The 27,037-nt window shown below is 35.4% G+C and overlaps 5 protein-coding genes across 14 annotated transcripts; 1 reads left to right on the top strand and 4 right to left on the bottom strand.

Moving 5' to 3' along the window:
- Positions 1 to 1,219: 1,219 nt before the first annotated feature.
- LOC139902991 (putative F-box protein At4g38870) lies at positions 1,220 to 7,735 on the top strand. 3 transcript variants are annotated; one of them, XM_071885739.1, is made up of 4 exons: positions 1,295 to 1,318; positions 5,363 to 5,458; positions 5,566 to 5,654; positions 6,196 to 7,735. In XM_071885739.1, exons 3-4 carry the CDS (start codon positions 5,570 to 5,572, stop codon positions 7,563 to 7,565), a joined length of 1,455 nt encoding a protein of 484 aa, XP_071741840.1. In that variant the 5' UTR covers positions 1,295 to 1,318; positions 5,363 to 5,458; positions 5,566 to 5,569; the 3' UTR covers positions 7,566 to 7,735. The 3 variants fall into 3 exon arrangements, with proteins under 3 accessions (XP_071741841.1, XP_071741840.1, XP_071741839.1); XM_071885738.1 differs by lacking the exon at positions 1,295 to 1,318 and adding an exon at positions 2,711 to 5,174 and having other exon boundaries at positions 5,263 to 5,458; XM_071885740.1 differs by lacking the exon at positions 5,363 to 5,458 and having other exon boundaries at positions 1,220 to 1,318.
- Positions 7,736 to 8,253: 518 nt separating this feature from the next.
- LOC139902992 (protein ANTAGONIST OF LIKE HETEROCHROMATIN PROTEIN 1-like) lies at positions 8,254 to 10,236 on the bottom strand. The gene is made up of 2 exons (XM_071885741.1): positions 10,035 to 10,236; positions 8,254 to 9,437 (listed from the first exon to the last, which is right to left on the bottom strand). The coding sequence occupies exons 1-2, from the start codon at positions 10,234 to 10,236 to the stop codon at positions 8,416 to 8,418; spliced, it is 1,224 nt and encodes a 407-aa protein (XP_071741842.1). The 3' UTR covers positions 8,254 to 8,415.
- A 7,697-nt stretch (positions 10,237 to 17,933) lies between these two features.
- Positions 17,934 to 18,557, bottom strand: LOC139902590 (uncharacterized). Its single transcript, XM_071885197.1, has one exon. The coding sequence runs from the start codon at positions 18,555 to 18,557 to the stop codon at positions 17,934 to 17,936; it is 624 nt and encodes a 207-aa protein (XP_071741298.1).
- A 63-nt stretch (positions 18,558 to 18,620) lies between these two features.
- Positions 18,621 to 19,202, bottom strand: LOC139902589 (uncharacterized). Its single transcript, XM_071885196.1, has one exon. It carries the CDS (start codon positions 19,200 to 19,202, stop codon positions 18,621 to 18,623), a length of 582 nt encoding a protein of 193 aa, XP_071741297.1.
- Positions 19,203 to 21,318: 2,116 nt separating this feature from the next.
- On the bottom strand, positions 21,319 to 23,876 carry LOC139902990 (uncharacterized). 8 transcript variants are annotated; one of them, XM_071885733.1, is made up of 5 exons: positions 23,804 to 23,876; positions 22,967 to 23,564; positions 22,333 to 22,468; positions 21,934 to 22,040; positions 21,319 to 21,816 (listed from the first exon to the last, which is right to left on the bottom strand). In XM_071885733.1, exons 2-5 carry the CDS (start codon positions 23,047 to 23,049, stop codon positions 21,759 to 21,761), a joined length of 384 nt encoding a protein of 127 aa, XP_071741834.1. In that variant the 5' UTR covers positions 23,050 to 23,564; positions 23,804 to 23,876; the 3' UTR covers positions 21,319 to 21,758. The 8 variants fall into 8 exon arrangements, 5 of the variants coding, with proteins under 5 accessions (XP_071741834.1, XP_071741835.1, XP_071741836.1 ...); XM_071885734.1 differs by lacking the exon at positions 23,804 to 23,876 and having other exon boundaries at positions 22,967 to 23,315; positions 23,442 to 23,795; XR_011777835.1 differs by lacking the exon at positions 23,804 to 23,876 and having other exon boundaries at positions 22,349 to 22,468; positions 22,967 to 23,795.
- Positions 23,877 to 27,037: the final 3,161 nt, after the last annotated feature.

The following is a 27,037-nucleotide window of genomic DNA, read 5'->3' as shown; positions in this document are numbered from 1 at the left end:
TGGTAACTTAAGTCACCTCCCGACCTCAAGTCGCCATTAAAACCATAAATGCTACGAATGACTTAACCCAGAGTGAGTTAGTTTCGGTTTTACTAGATCATTTAATTATTTAATTAATTTGAATATGATATGTGTGTAATCTACTAGATCATCTTATTTACTTTTATCGTCTTTATTTACATGTCAAACTAACAGATTAAAAAAGGTATTGTATTATTCTGTTATGATTAGTTAGTTTTTAGAGGTTGCTGATTAAAACTGTATTGTATTATTTTGTTATGAGTAGTTAGTTTTTAGAGGTTGCTGATTGAAATTCAAAAACTTGCTTCTGATTAAAAGGGTATATATTTCTTATTACCTGAAGTTTCTGTTTTTTTAGAGAGGTGTTAAAATGAAGAAGGACTATCGAAGCGTCACGTACAATGGGGCTTGCTTGTTCCATGTATGTGCAAGTCATAAACCAGATGATCACAAAGGAGGTCAATCAATTAAATAGTAACAAGTTGATCAACAACCAACCAACCAATTATAAAAATCTATTCCACAATAAAAAATAAATAAAAAACCAATCAAATCATTAAAACATAACAATTAGAATCACCAATTAGAAAGAAAAAAATAGGGTGTAAACTTTTGTTGTTACTTTTCCATGTTTATGTCAAACTTTTTTTAATCGATTCTTCATGTCCAGGTAATCCCATTACTGAAAGATATCATAACACACATGTACAACTTAAATTTTAGCAAGTTCATCATGATCATCTTTAACACGGTGTGGTTCTAAACTTAATCGATGGAGTTTGATATTTCTTGGTGTCTATTTTATGATGATTTTGACTCTTTTTTTTTTTAATTGCATTTGTAGAGTTGCATATGGAATCTATGAAAATCTATGAGATGAAAGGTATTTTTTGGTATTTGTTTGTTTACATTTGTAACGAATAATAAATAGTAAAGTGGGTTGGTTGTATTCTTTGGCATTAGATTTGAACTAATTTTTTGGTATGTGTTCGTTGGTCTACTGGGTTGGTTGTATTCTTTGGTTGGTTATGTTTACCCTTGAAACTCAACATTCACAACTTATTAGTCCAGTCCAAGTTTTTAATGCTAGTAGGCTTAAATCACTATTTAAAAAAGCAGCCCAGTCCATTTGAGTGATAACCTAACAAAACTGTAGCCTTTTAAGTTGACCCACCCAAAACTAATATGGAAACTGCAACCTTGGTCGGTCTAATTCAATAGGGCAACCTAACCCCCTTTTCCAACTATTAAACATAAACCGCTGAGCAGTACCGTAGTCTATCTCTTCGTATTACAGGTACGTTTTTTTTTTTTTAATTAATTAATAGCAGTACGTACGTGGTGATTCTAATTTTTATGTTTTAACGATTTGATTGGTGATTTTTTCTTTAATTGTGGATTCGAATTTTATGATTATTTGATTTGATGATTGTGTGTTTGTGAAACATCAGTCACTCTAATTGGTTTTAGTAATTGGTTTGTTGTTGTTGATAAACTTGTTTGTAAAAGTTTGCTAGTAACAGATAACAATTTAGCCAAAGACTTAAAGAAAAAATCGGTTTAGCTTTCTAAACCGAATATATTCAACAGTCCCTCTCCCTTGAACTCATTGCCCTAAACCGACAATTAGTTCAAATCTGATGCAGCTCTCATGCCCATGCCACATCGAAGTTTTTTAAAACTTTCTAACTTCAATGCCTTTGTCATCACATCAGCTAACTGATCTTGAGTTCCACAATATATTAATCGAACAATTTCTTGTTTGGTGAGCTCCCTAAGAAAATGATATCTGACCCGAATATGTTTTGTACGACCATGGAAAACTGAATTTTTCGAAAGCTTAATTGTTGAGGTATTGTCACACATGATCAACACAACACCTTCTTCATGATCTTGACCGATTTCAGCCATCACTTTCTTCAACCACACAGCCTGACAGGCACATCCCACAGCAGCTACAAATTCAGCCTCTGTAGTAGATAAGGTAACACAATGGGTTGTTTTTTAGAGGACCACGCTATTGCACCACCTGCCATCATAAAAACATACCCTGAGGTACTCCTGCTATCCACCTGCGTAGTCGCGCTATCTGTGTAACAAATCAAGTTGCCACTGCACCCCTTCTCATAGAAAATCCCATAATCAATTGTAGCCTTAATGTACCTGATTATTCGCTTGAGTATTGACATATGCAGCTGCGTAGGACTCGACATGTATCTGCTAACCAAGCTAACTCCAAACACAATATCAGGTCGTGTAGCGGATAGATACATTAGGCTACCAACGATTTGCTTAAACAGCGTAGGATCCACCTTGACTCCAGTTTCGCCTTTATCAACCTTGCCATAGGACTCCATGTACCATTGTATTCACCCATTTTAAAACGTTTCAAAACCTCATTTGCATATTTTCTTTGGCATATGAAGATGCCATCTTTACGTTGTGAAACTTCAATGCCTAAGAAAAAATTTCATCTGACCCAAATCGGTCATATCAAATTCGGGCTTCATTGAACTCTTAAACTTAGTAAGCATTGAATCACTGTTACTTGTGTAAACAATAAATCCTCCACATATACGCTAACAATGATAAAATTACCTCCCTCCCTTTTTAACGAAAAAGTGTTTGCTCACTCGGGCTCGCCTCAAAACCTTCTTTGATAAAAAAAAAAAAAAAAAAAAAAAAAAAAAAAAAAAAAAGACTCGAGATTCGACTAAACCAAGCCCGGGGCGCTTGTTTCAATCCATACAACGCTTTCCTTAACTTATACACCTTGTGTTCACACCACCCTTCTGCTCATAACCTCTCGGTTGCTGCTCCACATACAAGAAAGCTGATTTCACATCCAACTGGTGTGTATTTTCCATCCATTTGAGGCAGCGAGAGATATATAATTAATCGAACAGTATCCAGTCGTGCAACCGGAGCGAAAACTTTGGTGTAATCGACCCCCCATGCTCTTGTGAATATCCTTTTCACAACTAGACGAGAGCCTTATACTTGTCAATTTTGTCTGTTTCGCTGAGTTTAGTTTTGTAAACCCATTTGACTCCAATCTTCTTTGCACCCAACAGGTAAATCAACAAGTACCCATGTGTCGTTTCGTTCAAATGCCTCAATTTCATCATTCATGCATGGCCATCCTCTAGTGTTGTGAGTGCTGAGAGCAGCTTCTTCATAATTTAGTGGATCAGATGTAATCATTAATGCCATATTTGCTGTATCTTCTTCATCTGATAAACCATCTCCACTCACATACATAGTCATATGACCAAATCGGTGGTTGTTTCCGTCCCTCCCTTGCTGTTACATCAGCCCTTGTTGAGCATTATCTTCAACAATTACCGGATGATGCTGCTCTACAGATTCTGCTTCTATGACTTCGTCTTCATCATCGATAATAACCATTGTGTTCCGTACTAGTAGTTTCACCCCCCAATCCAGTTCAACACCTTTGGAAAGAAACATCATTCTCATCCCAATTCCATGCCAAATCTTCATCAAAGACGACATCTCGACTGACCAAAATCTTCTTTGTTACTGGATCAAACATTCGGTAACCCTTATTAGATGCGTCACTAATACCAAGAAGAGTGCAGCGAACGCTTTTTATTCTCAACTTTGTTTCGTCTTGCATCTGGCACATGTAAACCCCCCCCCACCACCACCACCACCCCACATGCTTCTTCCGGAGTAACATTTTTATTTAACAGCAATGGTAGGAGAACGATTACGAACATAATTTACCCAATTGACTGCTTCTGGCCAGAAAACACGAGGGGCTTTCTTCTCATTTAAAACAGATTGAACAAGGTTCATAATAGTTCGGTCTCTGCTACTCCGTTTTGTTGTGGCGTATATGCCGTGGTAAGTTGCCTTTTAATCCCCATGTTCCTTACAGAAATCATCGAACTCGGTCGAGTTGAATTCACCACCCCCTCTATCTGTCCTTAAGAAGCATTTTATAGTCAAGCCTGTCTCATTCTCAACTTGTATCTTAAACATATTTTTTAGAGGTAACGAAGGCTTCTGACTTTTCCTTGAGTAAACAAACCCCAACTCTTCCTTGAAAAATCATCATCAATTATACAAAACACGTACCCCTCCTATCGCCGTTTGAAGATGGGAGTTATCGGACCCACATAGATCCGCGTCCAGGTGCTCCAATCTTACACTTGCTCTCCACTTACTTGCCTTTGAAATTGGACTTGTATGCTGTTTGCCTTTCATACACGACTCACAATTGACTGTCTCCTTCACCACATTAGGTAAACCATGCACGCACCATCTGCTTTTGAAACAATATGTAGTCATCCCCTCCTTATAACTTAAGTGACCGACCATATCTATGATGCCAGAGTAGTTTAGATATGTCACTGCTACTGCTCTTGCATTCAGGCACTTCTGATCACTACTTGTACTACTACTTGACTCGACTGACAGCTTTATACATACGATTTGAAGACATAGGGGTACACTCACAATTCTTCCACGTTGGGGATGATGGTAGATGGAACATGTATCATTCTTGAAGAGTATTGCCAGCCCCTTCTCCTCTTGCACTTGTCCAACACTTAAATAAATTGTTGTACAATTCTCAGGTACATAGTAAACATCACCAATCACATAATTCCCACCCATTAATGGTTAGCTTGACAGACCCCCTTTCCATCTACCTTCAACTTTGAATCGTTGCCAAGACAAACAGTATGCTTAAAAAAGTGTCATCAATGTTAATGAAAGTATTATTATAGTTACACCGCACATATGCTTGGAGCAGCCCGAGTCTAGAAACCACACGTCACGTTTGGGATGATAGCTTTGAACCTTTTCATAAGTCATTAACAACATATGCTCTTCTTCTTCTTCTTCTTCTTCTTCAACATAGTTCGCCTCATTGTTCCATTTGGGACACTCGTATTGAAAGTGTCCCAAAGTGTATGGCACTTGTAATAACATTCGATAGTGGATTTAATGAAATTGGATCTGCCACGATCTCGTCCTCTTCCTCGATACGAATTAAAACGGCACCTGCTTTTGGTTCTTCTACTCCTTTCTCAACGATGTACCAAAGTCCCTTTGCTCTGATCAAATTCTCCATCAACTCACTCCCCAATGGTCGTAATGACCATCAAAGTGAGAAAAATTTGAATGTATGATGACTTCTCTTCTCCCATCGTTGCTTACTGTTGTAACACACAAATATTTTTGATTGAAGGCTCTGATGCCAAATGTTAAAAGTTTGCTAGTAACAGATAACACAGTTTAGCCAAAGACTTGGCGCTTTTATTAATAATGGATATCAAGAGCTGCTATAAATATAGCTGGTACATCATAACAGAAAATAATAAAGAACGTGTGCCATTCCCTACACAATCGGATCATGGCTAATAAAAAAGGAGGACTAAATCAAAAATTCAGAAAAAACAACTAAAAGGTCCTCTAAAGAATCGGTCTTTCTAAACCGAATTTATTCAACAGTTTCTTCTTTTATATATGTATGTTTGATTGATTGATTGATTATCTGGTTTATGCAAATTGCAGAGACATGGAACAAGCAAGCCCCATCGTACCTGCCCCCTCCTTGGTCCTCCGTCGTTGCAACGACTCCCTGAAAAGGATAGAAACTTCAGGTAAATAAGAAAGAAATATATATACCCTTTTAATCAGAAGCAAATTTTTGAATTTCAATCAGCAAAGAACTAACTGATCATAACAAAATAATTCAGTACCCTTTTAATCCGTTTCACTTGTAAATTATTAATTAAGACGCTAAAAGTAAATAAGATAAAGGTATAAGGTTTTCCTATTCGGGCTAGGGTTACCCGGGAGGGCGAGTAATCCGACTCCATACTCTAATGTACGCAGCCCAGCATGATTACTTCTTGGTTGTTTCGAATCCATCTCTGGCCACCACTAAATATTCTCCCTAGACATGAGACCTCTTGCAAGGAACTCATGGCCCCGACTCCGACCCAATACTCTGCCAAAAGTAAATAAGATGATCTAGTAAATTAAATTATTTTAAATATTGTTTGTTTTTAGACTCTGATGTGATGTGTGTAATGCATCTTAAGCCATTCACCACCCTTGTATTCAATTCAATAGATTCGTGAAGCTTTTTTTGGTTAAGAATTAAAATTCAATCATAGATTTTGGCGTATTGCATTGCAGGGGGGGTTTCTATCTATCATCATCATAAAAGACAAAAAAAGTCAACCTGTGATGTATCGAAAAATAATAAAATTATTATGGGTGATGATTATTTGTTGCCGGTTGACACCATATACAACATCTTGTCTAGAATGCCTCTAAAATCTTTGGCTCGTTTTCAATGTGTAAGCAAGGTATGGTGCAAGTATATTAACGATCCGTACCTTGAAATCATGCATAATGCCAAACGAGCTACTATGAAAGATGATCCCACGATGCTCATCATGGTTCAGTTAAAAATTGTTGATGTACGTGTAAAACCTTGGCATGCATCTGCATCACTCACTATGTTGACTACTAAAGAAGAAGAATCTTGTGCACGTAATCATGAAGAAGTGGTGATCACAAAAAAGAATCAACCATATATGGAGTTTCGCTCTAAACATTGGGGTCCTAGATTTGTTCTAGAAGATATAATTTTAGGTTCGTGCAAGGGTCTGATGATTTCATCACAAGACCCTCACAACAACAACAACAATGATGGCACCACTGTTTTACTTGTGATCAATCCTTTAAGGAAAGAATGTTATAAGCTGCCACCAATTAAAATTTGGTCATGTACATCAGTGGCTTACGAACGCGAGGCATGTGGGCTTGGTTTTGATGATTCTACCAATACTTACAAAATGGTCTGTGTTGTGCTTCGAAATCAAAAGAAGATTAGGTCGCATGATGATGATGATGATGATGATGTGGTGAAGGAGGATTTATGTACCATGGTACATGTATTGGGTGGCACGGATGACTCATCATCATCATCATGGCGGGAGATACCCCAAGTTCCACCTTATCCCATAAGTGGTGAAGGTGTATTTGCTAATGGATGTTTGCACTGGTTGGTTAGTTATAATCTTAAATACTGGCCGTTTGGTGTAGTAAGGAAAATAATTTGTTTTGACATGAATAAAGAGGAATTTGGGTTGATAGATCCGCCTAATAAACATAATTATATGGGTGGTAGGGGGGAGCATTTGGTTGATCTAGATGGTCAAGTTGGATTTGTGTATAACGGAGTCACTTTCCACCAACGATACATAGAGGTGTGGTTACTGAATCCTAAAACAAAATGTTGGGTCATCCATTGTCGGTTTGACAAAAAACCGCCTCTTCCTCTTAATTCGTATATAAAGGTTATAGGATATTGGAACAAGGATGCAGGGGACTTATTAATAACAGGCGGTTGCCCTACACAGTTGTTTATTTACCGCTTAAAGCATGGCGTTTTGCATGAAGCCAACTTTATTTATCATAATGATGCATGTAAAGTAGATTTTCGACTGTATCAAACTACGTTTTCTTCAACCCTCCGCCGCGGTTCAATCAAAAATTGATGATGGGGAAAGTTGCTCGATGCAAAGTTAACAAAACACACACACCAGCTCTCCACATTCACTTTTATTTTTTCATTTTCGTCACTATGTGTATATATATATTTGTGCATACTGCTTGCTACCTTATAATAATAATCTTAATGATGAACTGTAATATCTTCGGGCACATGTATTTGCGTCTTTTTTTCATTGATTGTATCTTTTACATCTTTGCATATGCTTGTATAGTTTTTGACGCACGCAATATGATAAATCAAGCTCTTTACGATGTTTGGAGAGGTAAAAATTCGAGTCGAGATCGATTTAGCTTGTAATTTTAAGCTCGAGCTCGGCTATTAACGTAACCAAAATTATTATTAATAATAAAATAATATAATATTTAATGTAAATTAATGTAATAGTAACGGACTGAATATATACTTGTTCTACCCGACTCGAATTTTATTATAAAGTGCACTTTTAAGGTGGTAAATAAACATAGTAATAGTAATAAGGGTAAAAAGATAAAAAGATCACAAGCTTAACAAAGCTCGCGAGGTTTGGAGCCGAATATTTTAATACACGTGCTCAACTCAATTTGTACCGAGTCTATTTGGAATATTTTGCAAGCCTATTTTTTTAAAAAGCAAACAATCGATTATCAATAAGTTCAATATGTGATATGATCACACGTGCATAAGCTAGGTGCATGTGAGTTCTTTCTCTCCTGTCCTTAGTTTTCCATGGATCCACACACACAATGCACAATCACATTAAATTATCAAGACCAAGCTTTTCAAAAAAATAAAAAATTATCAAGAACGAAACTACTGCATTACTTTGTACCACATACAATGCACAATCACTCTTTTCACTTAGAGTGCTCCAAGTGTGAAACCAAGTTTTCTCTCATCTTTCTCCCTATAGGATCAACATGGTTACACCGTTGCTCAACATACCCCGAATCATGATGGCTTAACAAACAATCATCCGAATTTATAACATCACCACAATCAATTATTATATTATGAAGCAAACAACATACCACAATAATGCTAGGAAGTTTCTTTTTATCGGGTCTCCACATAACCTTATTAAGAATCCTCCATCTTCCTTTAACTTGCGAAAAAGCTTTCACCGCAAGCGATCTTGCACCTTCATGAACCTTATTAAAACCCGCCACCTCATCACTTTCATTGTACGGCGTTATCAACCATGGTAAAAGCGGATAGTTAACCCCACCCACTATATATTCTCTAATCTCCGATTCACCCGAAAACGCTTTCGGGTTTCCATCTAAACGCTCACCATCTTCACAAAGTTTGTAAAAGCCCGAAAATTTTAGAAGTTTTGGGATAGTCAACCCACCGGGCCAACCTGTTACAATATCAAGAAACCTAGATTTATCATCAACGATACCTTGTACTAACATACTATAATTTTTAACTTGATCGCACCAATCGTCTGAAGTTTGCACTGCGGGTAGGGTCATAACTATGTGGGTCGCATCAATGGCTCCACAACAATTAGGTAACTTAAATAAAGATTCGAAATTTGATTTTATTTTCTGTAAGTTATCATGATCGGGCCATTTGAGATGGTGTCTACCACGCTCTTCCATGGCTTCTATAAACCGCCAAGTGACTTGAGAAACCGTTGATTGCCCAACTCCAAATGAAGATCCTACTAAAACTTGTGATTCGCCAGATGCTAATCTTCTTAAAGCAATTGCAACTTGTTTCTCGACACTAAGAAGTCGTCCCTCGATGTTAATAAGTCCCGAAGGAGAACGTGAAATGAGATCCTCTCTTACAATAGAACATATGTACTCAAACGTCTTCTTTGAGACCCGGAAAAAGTACTTGAATCCTTCTTCTTCATCTATGGGCACACCTATAATCAAAATTTGAGTTAAACTAAAGTTAAAGGTCGATTATGTATCTACATAAATGTCAAATTGCATACAAAAGTAACCAACTTCAGTTTGTTTTCTACAAATATAAATCTGCTTAGTAAGCATAAATTGTTGCACCAATGTAACTTTAAACACAACTTGCATACGAAGCTTAAAGTTCGGTTATATTCGTGTAAAAGGCTAATTGCATAAAAAAGTAACCAACTTTGGTTCAATTTATGTTTTACCTTTTTGGTAACCAATTTAACTTTGGGCTGTAAGTCCAATACATAATCAAATTACAATGCACATGAAATAAATTCATTTATACAACACCAAGTCTTAATCACATTATCACTTCCGTAGATATCGAATAGAGATAGAAATTACCATATATCAAACCCCCTATTTTCATAAATTAGGCAGACAAACCCAAACGCTTAAAATTGAAGTAATTGAATGCATCAAAAGTTCAATTAGCATAGAAATGAAATTTCTAAGACTAGTAATGATCTAATTTCAGTTACAAACTTATATATAATCAGCTCTACATTGATAAATCATACACAATTTAATAAAAAAGGCAGAAATAATACCAGGAGCGGAAGCATTTTTTTCCCAAAAAGAAATCCACCATTCAGAATCAACACCTCGGTTTTCACTACCACTTACTGATGCCGTTGCTGCTGCTGTGTTTGAGCTTGATGATGTTTTTTTCTTCTTTATTTTCATTTTGGGATCTTTTTGTATTTTGATATTTTTGGGTGAAAATTCATGGTTTGATTTCTTTGGAGCCATTTGTTGGAGGTTTTATTAAATTCTTTCGTGTTGGGTAAAATAATCGATAGCCGGATAAATCACTGAATCGTGGTATCACTTTCCGAAAGTAATTATTCGACCCTTATAGCCTGGGTTACACGAATATCACTTTGGGATAAGACAGAGATTAAATTCTTGTTTTGGCAGAAACAAGAATTCCTTTTGCAGAAGAATATTTTGGTGTTCGTAACTTGTGTCTCTTTCTCATGCATATTGGTTAATATATTTATATACACCCTTAATCATGAAAGAGTCTTTTATTAAAATCAATTGGCCGATTGATTAATAAAAGTATCTTCTATAATATTCAAAAGTGGTTACAGGAAGAATATTTCTATAAACAAATATTATCACTTCCATCATTAAAGTAAAAGTTGTTACTTTTACAATAAACAAATATTATATTTTACAACTATCAAAGCATGAGTGATCACTTTATAATAAACAAGTATTATTCCTTCAACCACTAAAGCAAAAGTGGGTGCAAGAATAATTCTTCCGTAATCACTCAAAATTGTGTTAAGTGTTTTCTTACTGCTGTCTCTTAAGAATCAGCACTGCAAAAGGACCAGCAGCGCAAAAATCAGCAAACAGGACCAGCAGCGCAAAAGTCAGCATACAGGACCAGCAGCGCAAAAATCAGCATACAGGACCAGCAGCGCAGAGGAACCAGCAAACAGGACCAGCTGCGCAGAACAACCAGCACAGGGACCAGCTGCGCAGAACAACCAGCACAGGGACCAGCTGCGCAGAACAACCAGCACAGGGACCAGCAATGCAGAACAACCAGCACAAGGACCAGCAAGGCAGAACAACCAGTACAAGGACCAGCAATGCAGAACAACCAGCACAAAACACTTAGCCAAATTTCAGCTTACTAAGAAAACTTAGTACTGAAAACACTTAGTCAAATTTCAGGTAGACCAAGCCATGATAGTAAATAATGGAAAACCACTTTTGGGTTCGGGTAATCTATCACTTAATGGGTGTACACTCCGTACCTCCAAACCCATTTACAAGTGTAGATTAAAACCCAAAATTACACTAAATTTACAACAATCCTCCCCAATTTAGTGCAATTCGTTTCATGAGAATTAAACAAATTAAAACAAAACTCATGCATAAATGAAAATATCTTGAAGATTGAATTTTCACCTTAGTACATTACACATTCCAAATATTCGAGAATCGGGGTGTTCTAAGAATTGAACCCTTCAACTCATTTGAATAACTGAAAATAACATACACATAAGTTTTCAAATACTCTAAAGCTATCCTGACACTTTACAAGCCATGTGTCCATATCCATTCATGAATGTATCTAAAGCAAAAGTCCAAGCTTTGTTGAAGCGGCAAAACTTCACATTCACATAGGTAGTTCATTTCAGTCATGCACCCGCTATTGCACTTTTTCAAATAAACCATTAAGAAGCTAAACTTCATCCTCACCTTCAACATGTCCGAGTACATACCTTACCTTGGGATGATACAAAATTTTGTACTCCAAATTTCTAAGTATAAGTCTTCCACATTGAATTCAACTTCTAATTTTCATCAGAAGGGAATTGGGTATCTTATAATTAGAAATTTATGTGGACTTTAAACCCATCCCCACAGCAGACTTGTTCACCAAGTCTCTTGCCAATCCCTTCGTCAAGTGATCAGCTAAATTCTGTTGTGACCTCACGAACACTATAGAAATCACCCCATTCATGATGAGTTCACGAATCATGCTATGTCTGACACCTAAGTGTCTAGACTTTCCATTGTACATCTGGCTATAAGCCTTTGCCAATGTCGCAGCACTATCACAATGGATAGACATGGGTGCTATAGGTTTAGGCCATAATGGTATCTCATGGATCAAGTTTCTAAGCCATTCTGCTTCTTTACCAGCAGCAGCTAAAGCAACAAACTCAGATTCCATCGTTGAGTTGGTAATACATGTCTGCTTCTTAGAAGCCCATGAAATAGCACCTCCCCCAAGCAAGAACACCCAACCACTCGTTGAAGAATGATCTTCAATATTGGTTATCCAACTCGCATCAGAATATCCTTCTATTACCGAAGGAAACCCATTATAAGATAAACTATAGTCCATAGTTTTCTTCAAGTACTTCAGTACCCGCCTAATTGCTTGTCAGTGATGAGTACTAGGATTACTAGTATATCTACTCAGTTTTCCCACAGCAAAAGCAATATCCGGCCTTGTACAAGTCATGGCGTACATCAAACAGCCAATCACCTGAGAATACTCAAGTTGTGATACAGCTTCACCTTGATTAGGCATAAGCTTCTCACTTGGATCAACAGGGGTACTCACAGGATTACATTCAAAGCAATTGAACTTTTTCAACACCTTCTCAATATAATGAGATTGACAAATCGAAATTCCTTTGCTTTCACGTTTGATCCTAATGCCAAGGATAACGTCAGCCTCCCCCATATCTTTCATTGAGAATTTTGATGACAAAAATTCTTTTGTTAAATCAACCTGACTTTGGTCAGTCCCAAAGATTAACATGTCATCAACATATAGACAAATTATAACTCCTTTACCAGAATCATCAAATTTACTATATACACATTTATCTGCTTGGTTTAATTTAAAACCACTAGATAAAATCACTTCATCAAACTTTTGATGCCATTGCTTAGGTGCTTGTTTCAAACCATATAAGGATTTCACAAGTTTGCACACCTTGCCTTCATTTCCTGGCATGACAAAGCCCTGAGGTTGGTTCATATAAACCTCCTCATCCAATTCACCATTCAAGAATGCTGTCTTCACATCCATCTGGTGAATAACTAGATTGTGAATCGTAGCCAAAGCAATCAGCAATCTAATGGTAGTGATACGTGCCACGGGAGCATAAGTATCAAAATAGTCAATTCCAGACTTTTGTCTAAAGCCTTGAATGACTAACCTTGCCTTGAATTTTTCAATAGTTCCATCCACCTTCATCTTCTTTTTGAAGATCCATTTGCAACCCAAAGGTTTGCAACCAGGAGGTAGATCAGCTAACACCCAAGTGTTATTGCCCATGATAGAATCCATCTCATCATTAATTGCCTCTTTCCAGAATGCAACATCCTGAGACCTCATTGCTTCATCATATGTTTTAGGATCATCATCAACATTGAAACAATACGAATATTGGGTAGACACATCTTCCCTAGAACCTTCAACTAAGTATAGTTGAAAATCTGGTCCAAATGATTTAGGTTTCCTTTTTCTTTTGCTTTTCCGAAGCTCAAGTGACTGATCAACAGCCTTTTCAGAGACTTCATCATTACAATCTTTATTGATTCCATTGTTACTTGGTATCATATCTTTTGGTCTAGGTATAGATGAAAATCGATTTTCATCAAAGATTGCATCCCTTGAATCAATCACAGAATTGATTGAGACAAACTCATTAGGCTCTATTACATAGAACCTATATGCCTTGGAATGTTCAACATATCCAACAAATATGCAATCTATACCTCTTTCACCTAAACTTTTCTTCTTGGGATCAGGTAGTCTTACAACCGCCCTACAACCCCATACCCGAAGATAATTCAAGTTAGGTTTCCTTTTATTCCAAAGTTCATAAGGTGTAATCTTGTTTCTTTTGTTAGGAACTCTATTAAGCAAATAACAAGCTGTTAACATAGCTTCTCCCCAAAATCCTTCACTTAAACCCGAATAGGATAACATGGAATTAACCATTTCCTTAAGGACCCTATTCTTCCTTTCAGATATACCATTTTGTTGTGGAGTATAAGGAGCTGTGGTCTCATGGATAATACCAACGGATTGGAAATACGATTGGTCAATGTATTCACCTCCCCTATCCGTTCTAAGTCTTTTAATCAAAGCCTTTTGTTGTAATTCTACTTCAGTTTTAAATATTTTAAATTTATCTAATGCTTCATCCTTAGTATGTAACAAATAAACATAGCAAAATCTAGAAGCATCATCAATAAAAGTCACAAAATATTTCTTGTTCCCTAAAGTAGGAGTAGCATGCAAATCACATAAATCACTATGTATTAATTCCAAAATTTCAGTATCACGATGTACATTTTGAAATGGTTTCTTAGTGATCTTTGTTAACATACACGTTTTACACTTTTCATTGTTCATGTCAAAGGCCGGTATTAATCCATCTTTAGACATATCTTGCATTCTTTTAAAGTGTACATGTCCTAGTCTAGCATGCCAAAGTGTAGAATTATTTATGCTAGAAGTAGATATAAAAGCAAAATTAACATTCAAGTGATTAATGTTAAGTCTAAACATTCTATTGCATAAATAACCAAAACCAACAAACATACCATGTTTTGACAAAACAAACTTATCAGATTCAATCACTTGTTTATAACCACAACAATTTAACACACTACTGGAAACCAAATTTTTTCTTATTTGTGGTACATGCAAAACATCAAACAAACAAATAGTTTTTCCAGAACTAAAACACAAATCCACACTTCCACGTCCATGAACAGAGGCTGTTGACTCATTTCCCATATGAAGAATTGATCCATCAGTCACGGACTCGTAAGTCTTGAACCAAAATCTATCCTTGCATACATGGGTGGTGGCTCCCGAGTCAACCCACCACGCGACGTCATCATCCTGCACAAAATAAGCCTCAGATATATATGAAACATAATAATTCTCATTTGAATTATTAAATATATTCTGACCTTTCGAGTTGTGGTTGTTTAAACCATTTCCCGAACCGCTTGTGCTAGATCCTTTGGCATTATTATTACCAAAAATAACCTTGCAATCCTTTTTCATGTGTCCAGTTTTACCACACTTCCAACAAGTCAATTTAGACTTCTTGTTCGGATTAGCCTTGTTATAACCTTGATGTTTACGTTTGCCCTTTTTGTCATTATTACTAGTGAACTTTTTATGTTCCACCATATTGACAACAGACGTACCAGCAACTTCGTTGCTCTTTGGCTTGTCATTATCCTGCAACCTGAGGGATTCCTCAATACGCAGATGACTACCCAACTCAACAAGAGTTAACTCCTCCTTCTTATGTTTCAAAGAATGTTTAAATTCTTTCCAAGATGGAGGTAGTTTATCAATTATGCTTGAGACTTGAATAGACTCATCCATGTTCATCTTATGTTGTGTGAATTGACCAAGTATACGAATGAGCTCATTGTATTGTTCCAAGACCGGTCTAGAATCGACCATCTTGTAATTATTAAAATTACTCACAAGGAACTTTTTACTAGAAGCATCCTCTGACATATACTTGGTTTCTAAACAGTCCCATAGTTCTTTAGAAGATTCAACATTTAGGTAAATATCAAAAAGGGAATCAGCCATACCATTGAGGATTAAACCTCTAGCGATGTAGTCATCGTTCTCCCACTTGCACCTTTTTCGAATTTGTTCAATAGTGGCATCATCACCATGATCTTCAGGAATTGGTGTGCTGAGTACGTACACCACACTCATGCTGCTCAGAAAGAAGTGCATCTTCTTTTGCCATCTCCTAAAATCAATTCCCTCAAACTTATCAAGTTTGGAGAAATTCGCCGTCATGTGTTTCATCGTAGCCGCCATCGATTATAACGGATAATTACTTTCGATTGTTGGAGGTTTTATTAAATTCTTTCGTGTTGGGTAAAATAATCGATAGCCGGATAAATCACTGAATCGTGGTATCACTTTCCGAAAGTAATTATTCGACCCTTATAGCCTGGGTTACACGAATATCACTTTGGGATAAGACAGAGATTAAATTCTTGTTTTGGCAGAAACAAGAATTCCTTTTGCAGAAGAATATTTTGGTGTTCGTAACTTGTGTCTCTTTCTCATGCATATTGGTTAATATATTTATATACACCCTTAATCATGAAAGAGTCTTTTATTAAAATCAATTGGCCGATTGATTAATAAAAGTATCTTCTATAATATTCAAAAGTGGTTACAGGAAGAATATTTCTATAAACAAATATTATCACTTCCATCATTAAAGTAAAAGTTGTTACTTTTACAATAAACAAATATTATATTTTACAACTATCAAAGCATGAGTGATCACTTTATAATAAACAAGTATTATTCCTTCAACCACTAAAGCAAAAGTGGGTGCAAGAATAATTCTTCCGTAATCACTCAAAATTGTGTTAAGTGTTTTCTTACTGCTGTCTCTTAAGAATCAGCACTGCAAAAGGACCAGCAGCGCAAAAATCAGCAAACAGGACCAGCAGCGCAAAAGTCAGCATACAGGACCAGCAGCGCAAAAATCAGCATACAGGACCAGCAGCGCAGAGGAACCAGCAAACAGGACCAGCTGCGCAGAACAACCAGCACAGGGACCAGCTGCGCAGAACAACCAGCACAGGGACCAGCTGCGCAGAACAACCAGCACAGGGACCAGCAATGCAGAACAACCAGCACAAGGACCAGCAAGGCAGAACAACCAGTACAAGGACCAGCAATGCAGAACAACCAGCACAAAACACTTAGCCAAATTTCAGCTTACTAAGAAAACTTAGTACTGAAAACACTTAGTCAAATTTCAGGTAGACCAAGCCATGATAGTAAATAATGGAAAACCACTTTTGGGTTCGGGTAATCTATCACTTAATGGGTGTACACTCCGTACCTCCAAACCCATTTACAAGTGTAGATTAAAACCCAAAATTACACTAAATTTACAACACCATTTAGGAATTGGATTATTGGTGAAATGATAGAAATTATTACAGTTACGTTTTGTGAAATTTTGAGTAAGGTTTTTACTGAAATTGAAGCTTGAAATCAGATTGGAAATGGTAGTATAAGGGTCTGTTCCTAGTTTTTTTTAAAGGAAATGAAAGGGAATGGAGAGGGATTTCAAATTCTTCTAATTTGAAAGGAAGATATCTAGACTAAAATATCCTTCCAAATCAATCCCTTTCTAGCCTAAGAGAATCCGGACTTGTGTTTTTTTTTTTTCACGGTCAACTTGACTAATAACTAAGGGCGACCAGCCCGGAGTCATTGCAGGCAAACATTTGTGGTCATGAGTGGATAATTGTGGGTGCTTGAATCGAACCCTTGACCTCCATTATGGAAGGTCAGGGTTTAATTATTCAACCACCACACTCATGATTATCTAGAATTCGTGTTTGACCTTGACCTTTGGTTAAGAGTACAAATAAGTAGTCACATTCGTTTTTGGAATTTGGATTGTCGTTAAACAAACAAATACGGAGAAAGTAATTTATTAGATTTTTCATTACCAAGAAACTGTAGCACATAATTCATGTTATTCAAAGATAAAAGAGTTAAACATAAGTAGATTTAGGGTGTATTTAGATGACAAACTTATTGAAACTTATGAGAATTATAATTTATTTTTTGGAAAATGCTAAATGTAGGCCTTAGAGCACTGGGAGTGGTGACTGAGGTCACTTGGCATGTCAGGCCTGACTTGCTGAGTCAGAAAAAGTGGGAAGTGGTGAGCTCTGTCAGTCAGGCATGTCAGTTTATATTTTTATTATTTTTTTTATGATGTTAAATATAACATAAATAAATATAATTATAAAAATTAACAAAAAATAAAATAACTTCCATTAAAATAAAATAAAAAACATTACAATTCCTAAAAAAAAACATTACATTTCCTAAAAAATTTTAAAAAAAACAATACGTTATCGCGATTAAAAAGTTACAAATCGTTAACAACTGGGTCATCGCGATTATGCCATAGATGCGAAACTAGAGTATGTCGAAGATACTCATGCTCGTCTTTGTCACGCAGCTCTTTTGTCTTCTCGGCATACACATCACACCTTTCGTACCAAGTTGATCCCTGTAGGTTGTTGACAGGCAAGTAGTAAGATTTATTTTCAGCGATGTTAAAACCATTGTCTTCAATTATCATGTTGTGCAATATGATGCAAGCATACATGATTCTTTTGATTGCGTTTACACTATATGCCCTAGCTCGTTGTCTTAAAATACCCCAACGACCTTGCAAAATTCCAAATGTCCTCTCAACGTCTTTACGAGCTGCAGATTGTTTCTTTGTAAAGTATTTCCTTTTTGCGTCAACAACACTTGAGAATCCCTTAACGAAAGAAGCCCACGAAGGGTAAATCCCATCGGCAAGATAGTAGCCTCGATCAAAATCAACGTCCCCAATTTCGTATGGAACTTGAGGAGCCGTGTCAGTTAGTAAACTATCAAACAATGGAGATGCATTAAGGACATTCAAGTCATTGTTCGAACCGGCCATTCCAAAATATGCATGCCAAATCCAATTGTCATACGATGCAACGGCTTCCAACATGATTGTGGGGTAACCGTGATCGCCTCGGGTGAAATGCCCTTTCCATGCATTTGGACATTTACCCTAAGCCCAATGCATACAATCAATGCTTCCAAGCATTCCAGGAAAGCCGTGAAGTTCTTCATGTTTATGATACAACCGACGTATATCGTCCTCGGTCGGTTCTCTCATATATACATTACCATACAAGTCTATAATACATCTTGTAAAATATTGCAAAGACTCACGTGATGTTCTCTCTGACATTTGTAAATATTCGTCAAATAGATCCGGTGAATCACCGTATGCTAGTTGCCGAATGGCAAAAGTGACTTTTAAAATAGTAGATACTCCGAGAACACCACGTGCATCGGGACGTTGTTGAAAATAAGTAAACCACTTTGGTGCATTGGGACGAGTAGAGTAAGAAAGTATACCTTCGATTATTTTTTCAAGAAGACTTTGTGACATTCGATAGCGTCGTTTGAAATATTCAGGGGGATACTTCGGATCTTGAACAAAATAATCTTTCATCAAACGATTGTGCGCTTCTACACGATCACGATAAATGTAGCGACGTCTTCGTCTTGAGCTTTGAGCCTCATTTTGTTCCTCGACCTCTCTACGTATTACCACGTTATTTCGATAGGCAAATATACTTTTCATTGCGTTAACCTAACTTTCTTCGTCGGAACTACTCATTTTAAAAAAAATATATTATTATTTTGAGGATAGAATTTGGATTTGATTGTGGGAGTATATGTTGAGTAAATTGGATGTTTTGTGTTTGAGTTTGTGTTTGTGTTTGTATATGTGTAGTGTATTTATAGCATTAAAAAAGAAAAAAAAATAAAAAAAATTGCAACGGTCCAAATTAGATCCGTTGGAGTATTAATTTTTTTTTTTTTTTTTTAAATGGAAGCCAACTTCGTCGCCTGGGCGACTGACCGGGCCGGAATGGGAGAACCGAAAAGGGGTGGGGAGTGGGGCGACGTGGAACGAGGAAGGCGACGGGGCAAGTGACGCACACCACTCCCCTTGCTCTTAGGGCTACGTTTAAGCTTATCAAATCTAATTTAATTTCAATAATATAACACAATCATGCCATGAATAACATAATTATCAAATTATATAAGGAAAGTCGATATAAAAAAAAAAGAATATTTATACTTTGTAATTAATTAACCAGTGTTTTTAAACCTAAATTTGGTAAGCTTAAACGTAGCCCTAAGGGCTACGTTTAGCATTGTCCTTTATTTTTTCATAACGTTTAATTATAAGATTTGTTTGGCATACAAAATTAAAGAAGCTTATTGGTAACTTATTGAAACCATAAGCTCTAGATTTTTAAGCTACTTAAAGTAACTTATGAAGAAAAAAAAATAGAACTTACTCCCTCCGTTCCATATTAATAATCCACAGACAAAAGACACACAATTTAAGAAAATGTCATAAAAGTACTGTACTTTCTGTTTACTTTGTAGTTTTATCCTTACCTTTTCTTTCTCCTTTAATCCTATTCACATACATTAAGAACATAATAGAACTTAAGCTTCTTATTCTTTTCTATTTAGGAAAGTTGACTATTAATTTGGGACATCTGAAAATGAAATACTAGACTATTAATATGGAACGGAGAGAGTATAAAAAATTAAATTACTAGAAAGCCCTTCAATATATTATCTTATAAATTTATATTATGTCCTTTTATATCATTTTATAATAATAAGCTTTCAGCTACTGACGAAAAATAAGCTCCAGCTACCAACTTGAAAAATAAACTTCCAGCTCCAGCTTTCAATTTTAACTTCCAGCTTCAGTTACCAGTTCATCCAAACAGAACCTTACTAGTAGGGATGGCAACGAACATCCGATCCGATGGACATCCATCCAATCCGATTCGCTTAAAGTGGATACGGATGGTCTTAAATCGATATGGATACGGATATGGATGAACCTAAATGGATATGGATATGGATACGGATGAAAATTTTCATCCATGGATATATCCATTTACACCCGAAATGCATAAGGAAACACATGAATGTGTGTGTATATATATATATATATATATATATATATATATATATATATATATATATATATATATATATATGCATATACAATAACTATTACACATGTATTTACCATTACACATACATTTTGCTTGCAATCATATATTGAATTCACTATGAGTACTCGTAGTAAACATGTATATCTAACTTAATAAACATATAAATTACACATTTAATTTGTGATAATCTATGTTTGATAGTATAGTTAACAAATTGTGTTCAATCTTTGACAAAGATTACACATTTTGGTGGAAGGATTTCAATTTAGGTCAAATTATATTTACTTTTTGTTATACAACGTTTTTGTTTTCGTTACATACTAGAAAATTTTATAACATTTCTTAAATATCGAATGGATATCCAATAAACCGCTTAATCCATTGGATATGGATATGGATGGATGAACTGAATTTAAATGGATATGAACATGGATATGAATGAACAAAAACTAAATGAATATGGATATGAATATGACATCACCCGATCTATATCCGATCCATTGTCATCGCTACTTACTAGCACCCTAAATCCAAACACCACATCATTCTTCCTCATATAACCCTATGGTCTTTATTGTTTTTCAGAAAATTAATAATATTTAAAAATGAGAAACTAATTCTAAGAGCTTGATATAATGATTAATTTTGACAATAATAACTCAGAGTTATGGTTAAAATTACTTATTTGCATTAGCATAAATTCGTATTTTTGCTTTTGTATTAATCCTACTAGCTTAAGACCCGCGAATTCGCGGGGTTTTTTTAGGGACGAATTAAGTATCGAATTGTAGCAGTAATATGATTTCATATGGTATTTGTTTAGAAACCAAAACAATATAAGAGAAAACAAAGTATTCTTTTTCCACCTTTATCTAATACATTAACATTGACGTCTCAAAAATGTTTGGCTCTTCAAATATGCGAGTCTTCATGTCTTTCAATTCACTTCTAAGACTGTTACTCTTAATAACCCAGATTCCAATCCTTATATCACCACTTCGTCACTGTGTAGTCGGCCCATCTTAAAAAAATTCTCCATCTACATTTAGATGAATGGTATAAACTTGAAGTAATTCGTACTCCGCTAACAAATTAGCATACAATTTTCTCAAGTTCTTTATGGAATATCAAGCATAAACAATTTTGGCCTAAATGTTTCTTGGATCAACATAATTAAGCATGTAGAAGATAACCATCACATGTACCCTATATCGAACATATTTATAACCAGTAAGATAAATATAAATCAAAGCAGTTATGTTGTTAATCGTATAATCGGTTTAATAATAAAATTCCAAAGATCATCAAGAGGATGAGATTTACCCTTCTAAGGATGACAAAATCCCTTTAAGCACCGACTTTAACGCTCTTGCAGCCGTAGCACCGAGACATATGAAAAAAAAAACAAATATATGGAAACTGAGTTCACCCTACAACATCAGAATATAAGCAGGTTTAGTATTCGTATAGCCAAAAAAGGGTAGTATTCGAAGATAAAGATCCCATGAAGAGTATTCGTTACAAATCATGACATTTTTATGATAAAACCAACATTTTGAGCAGGGATTAAAATATACTTGTACATTAGTAATTTTGGGCCAAGCTTGTCAAATTCAAAGAAGACCCGTGTTCAATCCCCGACTACACTTTGAGGTCTTGCCTTTTAAAAAAAATAATAAATAAATAAATGATAATGTATGAAACTTAACACCAGAAACTTACGGATTTTGTTACAAACCTTACAATGAATAGCCTCACGTGCACATCCCGGATAAAGTAGTGCAAAATATTAGTATGAGAACAACTTGAAGAGATTGCTATAACGAACTCCGCTGAACTGGTAACAAACTGGAGCCACCTGAATGCCATAATCAAAACCTATAAACTCATCAGATATAGTTAAAAAAAATGCGTAAAACTACAAAATGCAAAGTTTCTTCAACAAAATATGCACCCTAAACAAAAAATACAAACTGAAAGCGCATGTCAACTGGTGTATAGAATTAATTTCGCTTAGCTTCACAATAGATTAGATGTGGTCAACAATTGTGCAGCAATAAAATAAACTTTGCATCAGAGAACATAGAACCCCTAATTATGAGAGTTACAGTAAGAAAGTTAACTACAAATGTGTGTTAGTCAACACATTCTACACTTATTCATTAGCTCATCTATAATCAAATATGTACTACCCTATAATAATGATGATACATCAGAGTGAGTGAGACACAATGTGCTCAAATCTTCCATCAACAGGCACCGGTGATTTTACGACGGGTGGAAACATAAAAGGCAAGAAAGCTCTTTATTGTCTCAGTATATCTCTCTAATTGTATGAAAGGTAAGAAAAACTTGCCTGCAGTACGACAGAATTGATGACATCAACATATCTAAGGCCAAGTTAAGTGACATACATCTGGCGGGTGCAATAAAAAACATCGAACCCTCTTCCTATCTATGTTTCGAAACCAATCTCGGTTTGTGACCACCACCATGGCCAACAATGCAGCCACAACTGACCCAAGTGAGAGTTAACATATAGCGGTGACTCTCTAGCAGCTTCTTCAAAGTGTCACTTTCGGTATCCAATATAACTCCTGCACCTTTTAACAACCCATTACGAACATACCCACCATCTAATTTCCTTCGACCCAACTTAGTATCAAGCAAGACCGCATAATCTGTATGGATGGCCAAGTTAAGGCCTGTAATAGCAAGAACTATATCACAATGAGCATGATCTAATTAGAACAAATACGGTGGGGCCCGGCCTTGAGTATCATTAGAAATTCTCTTCAAAATTATATTATTCGGATCGATTTCATATCCACCTGGAAGTTCCCAAATAGGGTAGTTTGAATCATCTTCATAGACTGCTAAAATATAATGACAAATCCAAGAAACGGGTTCAGATTCTTCGACGGTGGCAACACCTCATGACTAACCGTCGAGTCCTGCATTATAAACGCATCGTTTCGAAGCCCATCGAGCACAACTATTTAGAAGCTATATATCACATAACTATTCACCAGTAAGTTAATGAACTAAAAGTCACAAAAAAGAAAAGTTCTGAATTCTGCAATCATAATTTTTGTACACGTAAGTTGCACATTACTTGAACACAAAATTGTATATAAGCTGTCTCATATGAAGAAAACTTAGTTGGTCCATTAGAAAGTAGATGTTAAAACACCTGAGATGTCATGTTTTGATGTCCATTCATCTATAATTCTTTGAGCCTCTTAGTTACCATTGCAGCGCCTTCGTCTTTCTTTGAAGAACCTATATAAATATGATTATATATACGTGGAAATACTTATTGATTCAAAGGCTTAAACAGAATTTTAGCTGATTAAAATTGATTGACTCATATTTAAAATTTGCTTCCATGGAATACCTACACAGACTATAGAAACTGAAGTCAACACAAACATTAACGCAGATGATCACAATATTTTCAGTATTTACCAAAATATACATAAAGTTCTAGAATGTGATTTTATCATATCATACCTTTTGGGAAAATCAGACATACAGTGTAATTTTTCTGTCCGAATTGTGAGATAGTTGGTACTCGACTTGGATTGGCTGCAAAATCACAAATACAAAAACATCTTACTAAATTAAAGAATAATAAGTTAGGGTTTATGGTTATCTCCTTCTAGCGTTTCAACAACGGAATCATCGATTTATATAAATGAAGAATAGTTCCATCAATTAACAATTGATTCTAGGGTTTCGGTTGATGTACATCTAAATTTGAATTCGATCTGTAGTCGAAAATAATCATAAAGATCAAAATACCTTCAAAAGTGTCTCTGCCATGGTTCCAAAGAAATCGTTTTGCTATATGGTAGTTTTGTCTCCAATCAACGTGATAATGAACCAATTGGTTGTTGATTGTTTGTTTATTTTGATTCGAGAGAAATTGGGAAAATTCTAGGGTTGCAAAAAAAATTTGAATGCCTAATGAAAAACTGTTGAAGAAGACATAGAACCCCTGATTTTGAAAATCCCTTAAGAAATGCAGACACACCCAAAAACACCATAATTATAGCCCTAGAACCAAGAACACAAACTCCAAACATATGATTAGCAACCATTAGCGTGGTGCCCTATGATATGCACGAACATAAATAATGAGCCAACAATGAACAATCTTGCAAAAAAGTAGAAGGAAAAACACAAAATTGCATGAGTACCTGATTGTCATAGGTTGATTTAGAAATTCATGTCAATGTGTAATATGGCCTAGCTTAAAACCCGCAAATTCGCGGAGTTTTTTTTAAGGGTCAAATCAATTTTTTATTTGTACTATTAATAGAATCATATATAGGATTAGGTTGATTAGAAAGCATAACCATGTTGAAAGTAATGGTGTATTAATGATGCAAAAACCAAATAACATAAAGGTGTAAATCATAATATATATAAAAAGCAATACTTTGTAGTTAATTTTACGCCGAATTCCCCACAGGCCACAACATACCCCCATGATACTTTGTAGTTAACTTGTAAATTTGCTGAACATGTTATTTCTATTTGAATAATTTGTCTTTCAAATAAAAAATCAAATTGCAACACAAATATTTTTGCAAGTCGCATGCCCATTTTTCTATTGTAAAATTAGCTAACGAAGACTAAAGATTATATAGTTGGTCATTTTATAAAATTAGCCAGCCCTTACTATAAATTATACAGCTGGTCATTCTGAATATATAGCACAATCAAGAGTAATTAAAGATTATGCAGCTAGTCATTCTATAAAATTAGCCCAACCCACACTAAAAATTATACAGCTGAGCACAACACATACTTTAATTTAGACAGCTGCCCGTTGTAGGATATTGCATTGCAGACATATCCAACCCAAAACAAAATACCTGTAGTGGCCTGCACATTTTTCAACATTTTTCAGTACTACAATGCAGCAGCTGAGGAATACATATCATACAATAATATAAGCATCAATGTTTACGATCGGAGGTAACCGCCTGCTAAAAACATAGATTAAAGAGAATAATATGTATCTCTACTGATCATAACCAATTCATGTAAGGATGCTTTTGAGAACCATATTCTTTGTTTCCATTTCAAATTATTTCTAATCGAGATTATTAGAAATAATTAAATATCGAAAAGCAGCTGGGTGCCTGGTCAGTGAACTTGTATTTTTTGTAGAGGAAAACTAACCCTCGTCTTTTTCAGATCAATATCGAAAAGATCTGTGTAACAGAGTGATTTGTTTACAAATAGCAAAGAGTACATATTGGGATGAACCGATTTGTTTACAAAGGCAGACAAATCACTTTAATAATGGGTCAGATTATTAGAAATAAATAAATATCGAAAAGCAGCTGGGTGCCTGGTCAGTGAACTTGTATTAGTAAAACCCATTTCACCAAAAAAAAAAGATGAAACCAACAAATAAATCAGAATAAGAATCGGACTGGAGATTAGTTGTGTATATACTCAAACTATTCATGATCACCAGATAAATCAATAATACAAATCAATCCAATTAAGAAGATTAATCGGTACCTGTAGATCTAAAGTATAGTTTGATTCTCAAAATGATTCCATTAATGAAAGATGCTTGACTGTAGGTGATTGAATACTAAACATTAATCGATCGAAATGTTTTGGCTCAACCTGCAAATCGGAAACATTAATCGATTATGTTCTGCCTCAACCTGCAAATCGAAAACTCATCTGGTTGTTGTTTCTGATTTGCGGTTTGGTTTTTTTTTTTGCAAGGAATGATTGAATATTGAATTGCTTGTGAAGAACCCTTTTTGTGACCTAATAATATTATGAGCTTTATCATATTTTTAAGTATGAACGTGTGTTTTTCAGAGAGTATTAGGGTTTTTTTTTCTTTCTGCAGACTCCTGTTTTTCCCTATTGATACCGCCGAAGGGTAATTTAGTCATCAAACAAATAATCAAGGTGATTATGAGGTCATAATCAAGATTAAAAAGTTTGGATGGTCTAGATTATGAATGTTAATGACAATGGAAGGCTAGGATTAGCAATTTGAATTTTAGATGATCTATTTTTAGTTTTGTTATTATAATATAAAGAGATATATAAATAAACTAGGTTTTGAGCCCGTGCGTTGCACGGCTGTTCAAAAACCTTTTCAAATAAGTTATGTAGATGTAGATGTATACAAATGATAAACCCGTTGTATACAATCGTAGTCTCGGTATACATTTTTCACAAAATTGCACTAAACGACTTATTAACGTTTTAAGTTAGGCTATAGCACTAAATGCCTTATTGACTTTCGAAGTTAGGCTAAAAATCTTATAGAACTTATCTTAAATTTTAAATGTTAATCTACAATTTATTGAGCACCAAGTTTAAAACTTTTTGATTGTAAACTTTTACCATAACTAACTCTCTTATATGCGAATGTTAATAA

Source organism: Rutidosis leptorrhynchoides, chromosome 3 (genome assembly GCF_046630445.1).
Source record: "Rutidosis leptorrhynchoides isolate AG116_Rl617_1_P2 chromosome 3, CSIRO_AGI_Rlap_v1, whole genome shotgun sequence".
Classification (NCBI taxonomy): domain Eukaryota; kingdom Viridiplantae; phylum Streptophyta; class Magnoliopsida; order Asterales; family Asteraceae; genus Rutidosis; species Rutidosis leptorrhynchoides.
Note: the sequence above shows the minus strand (reverse complement) of the source record. Positions and strands in the feature narration are given on the sequence as shown.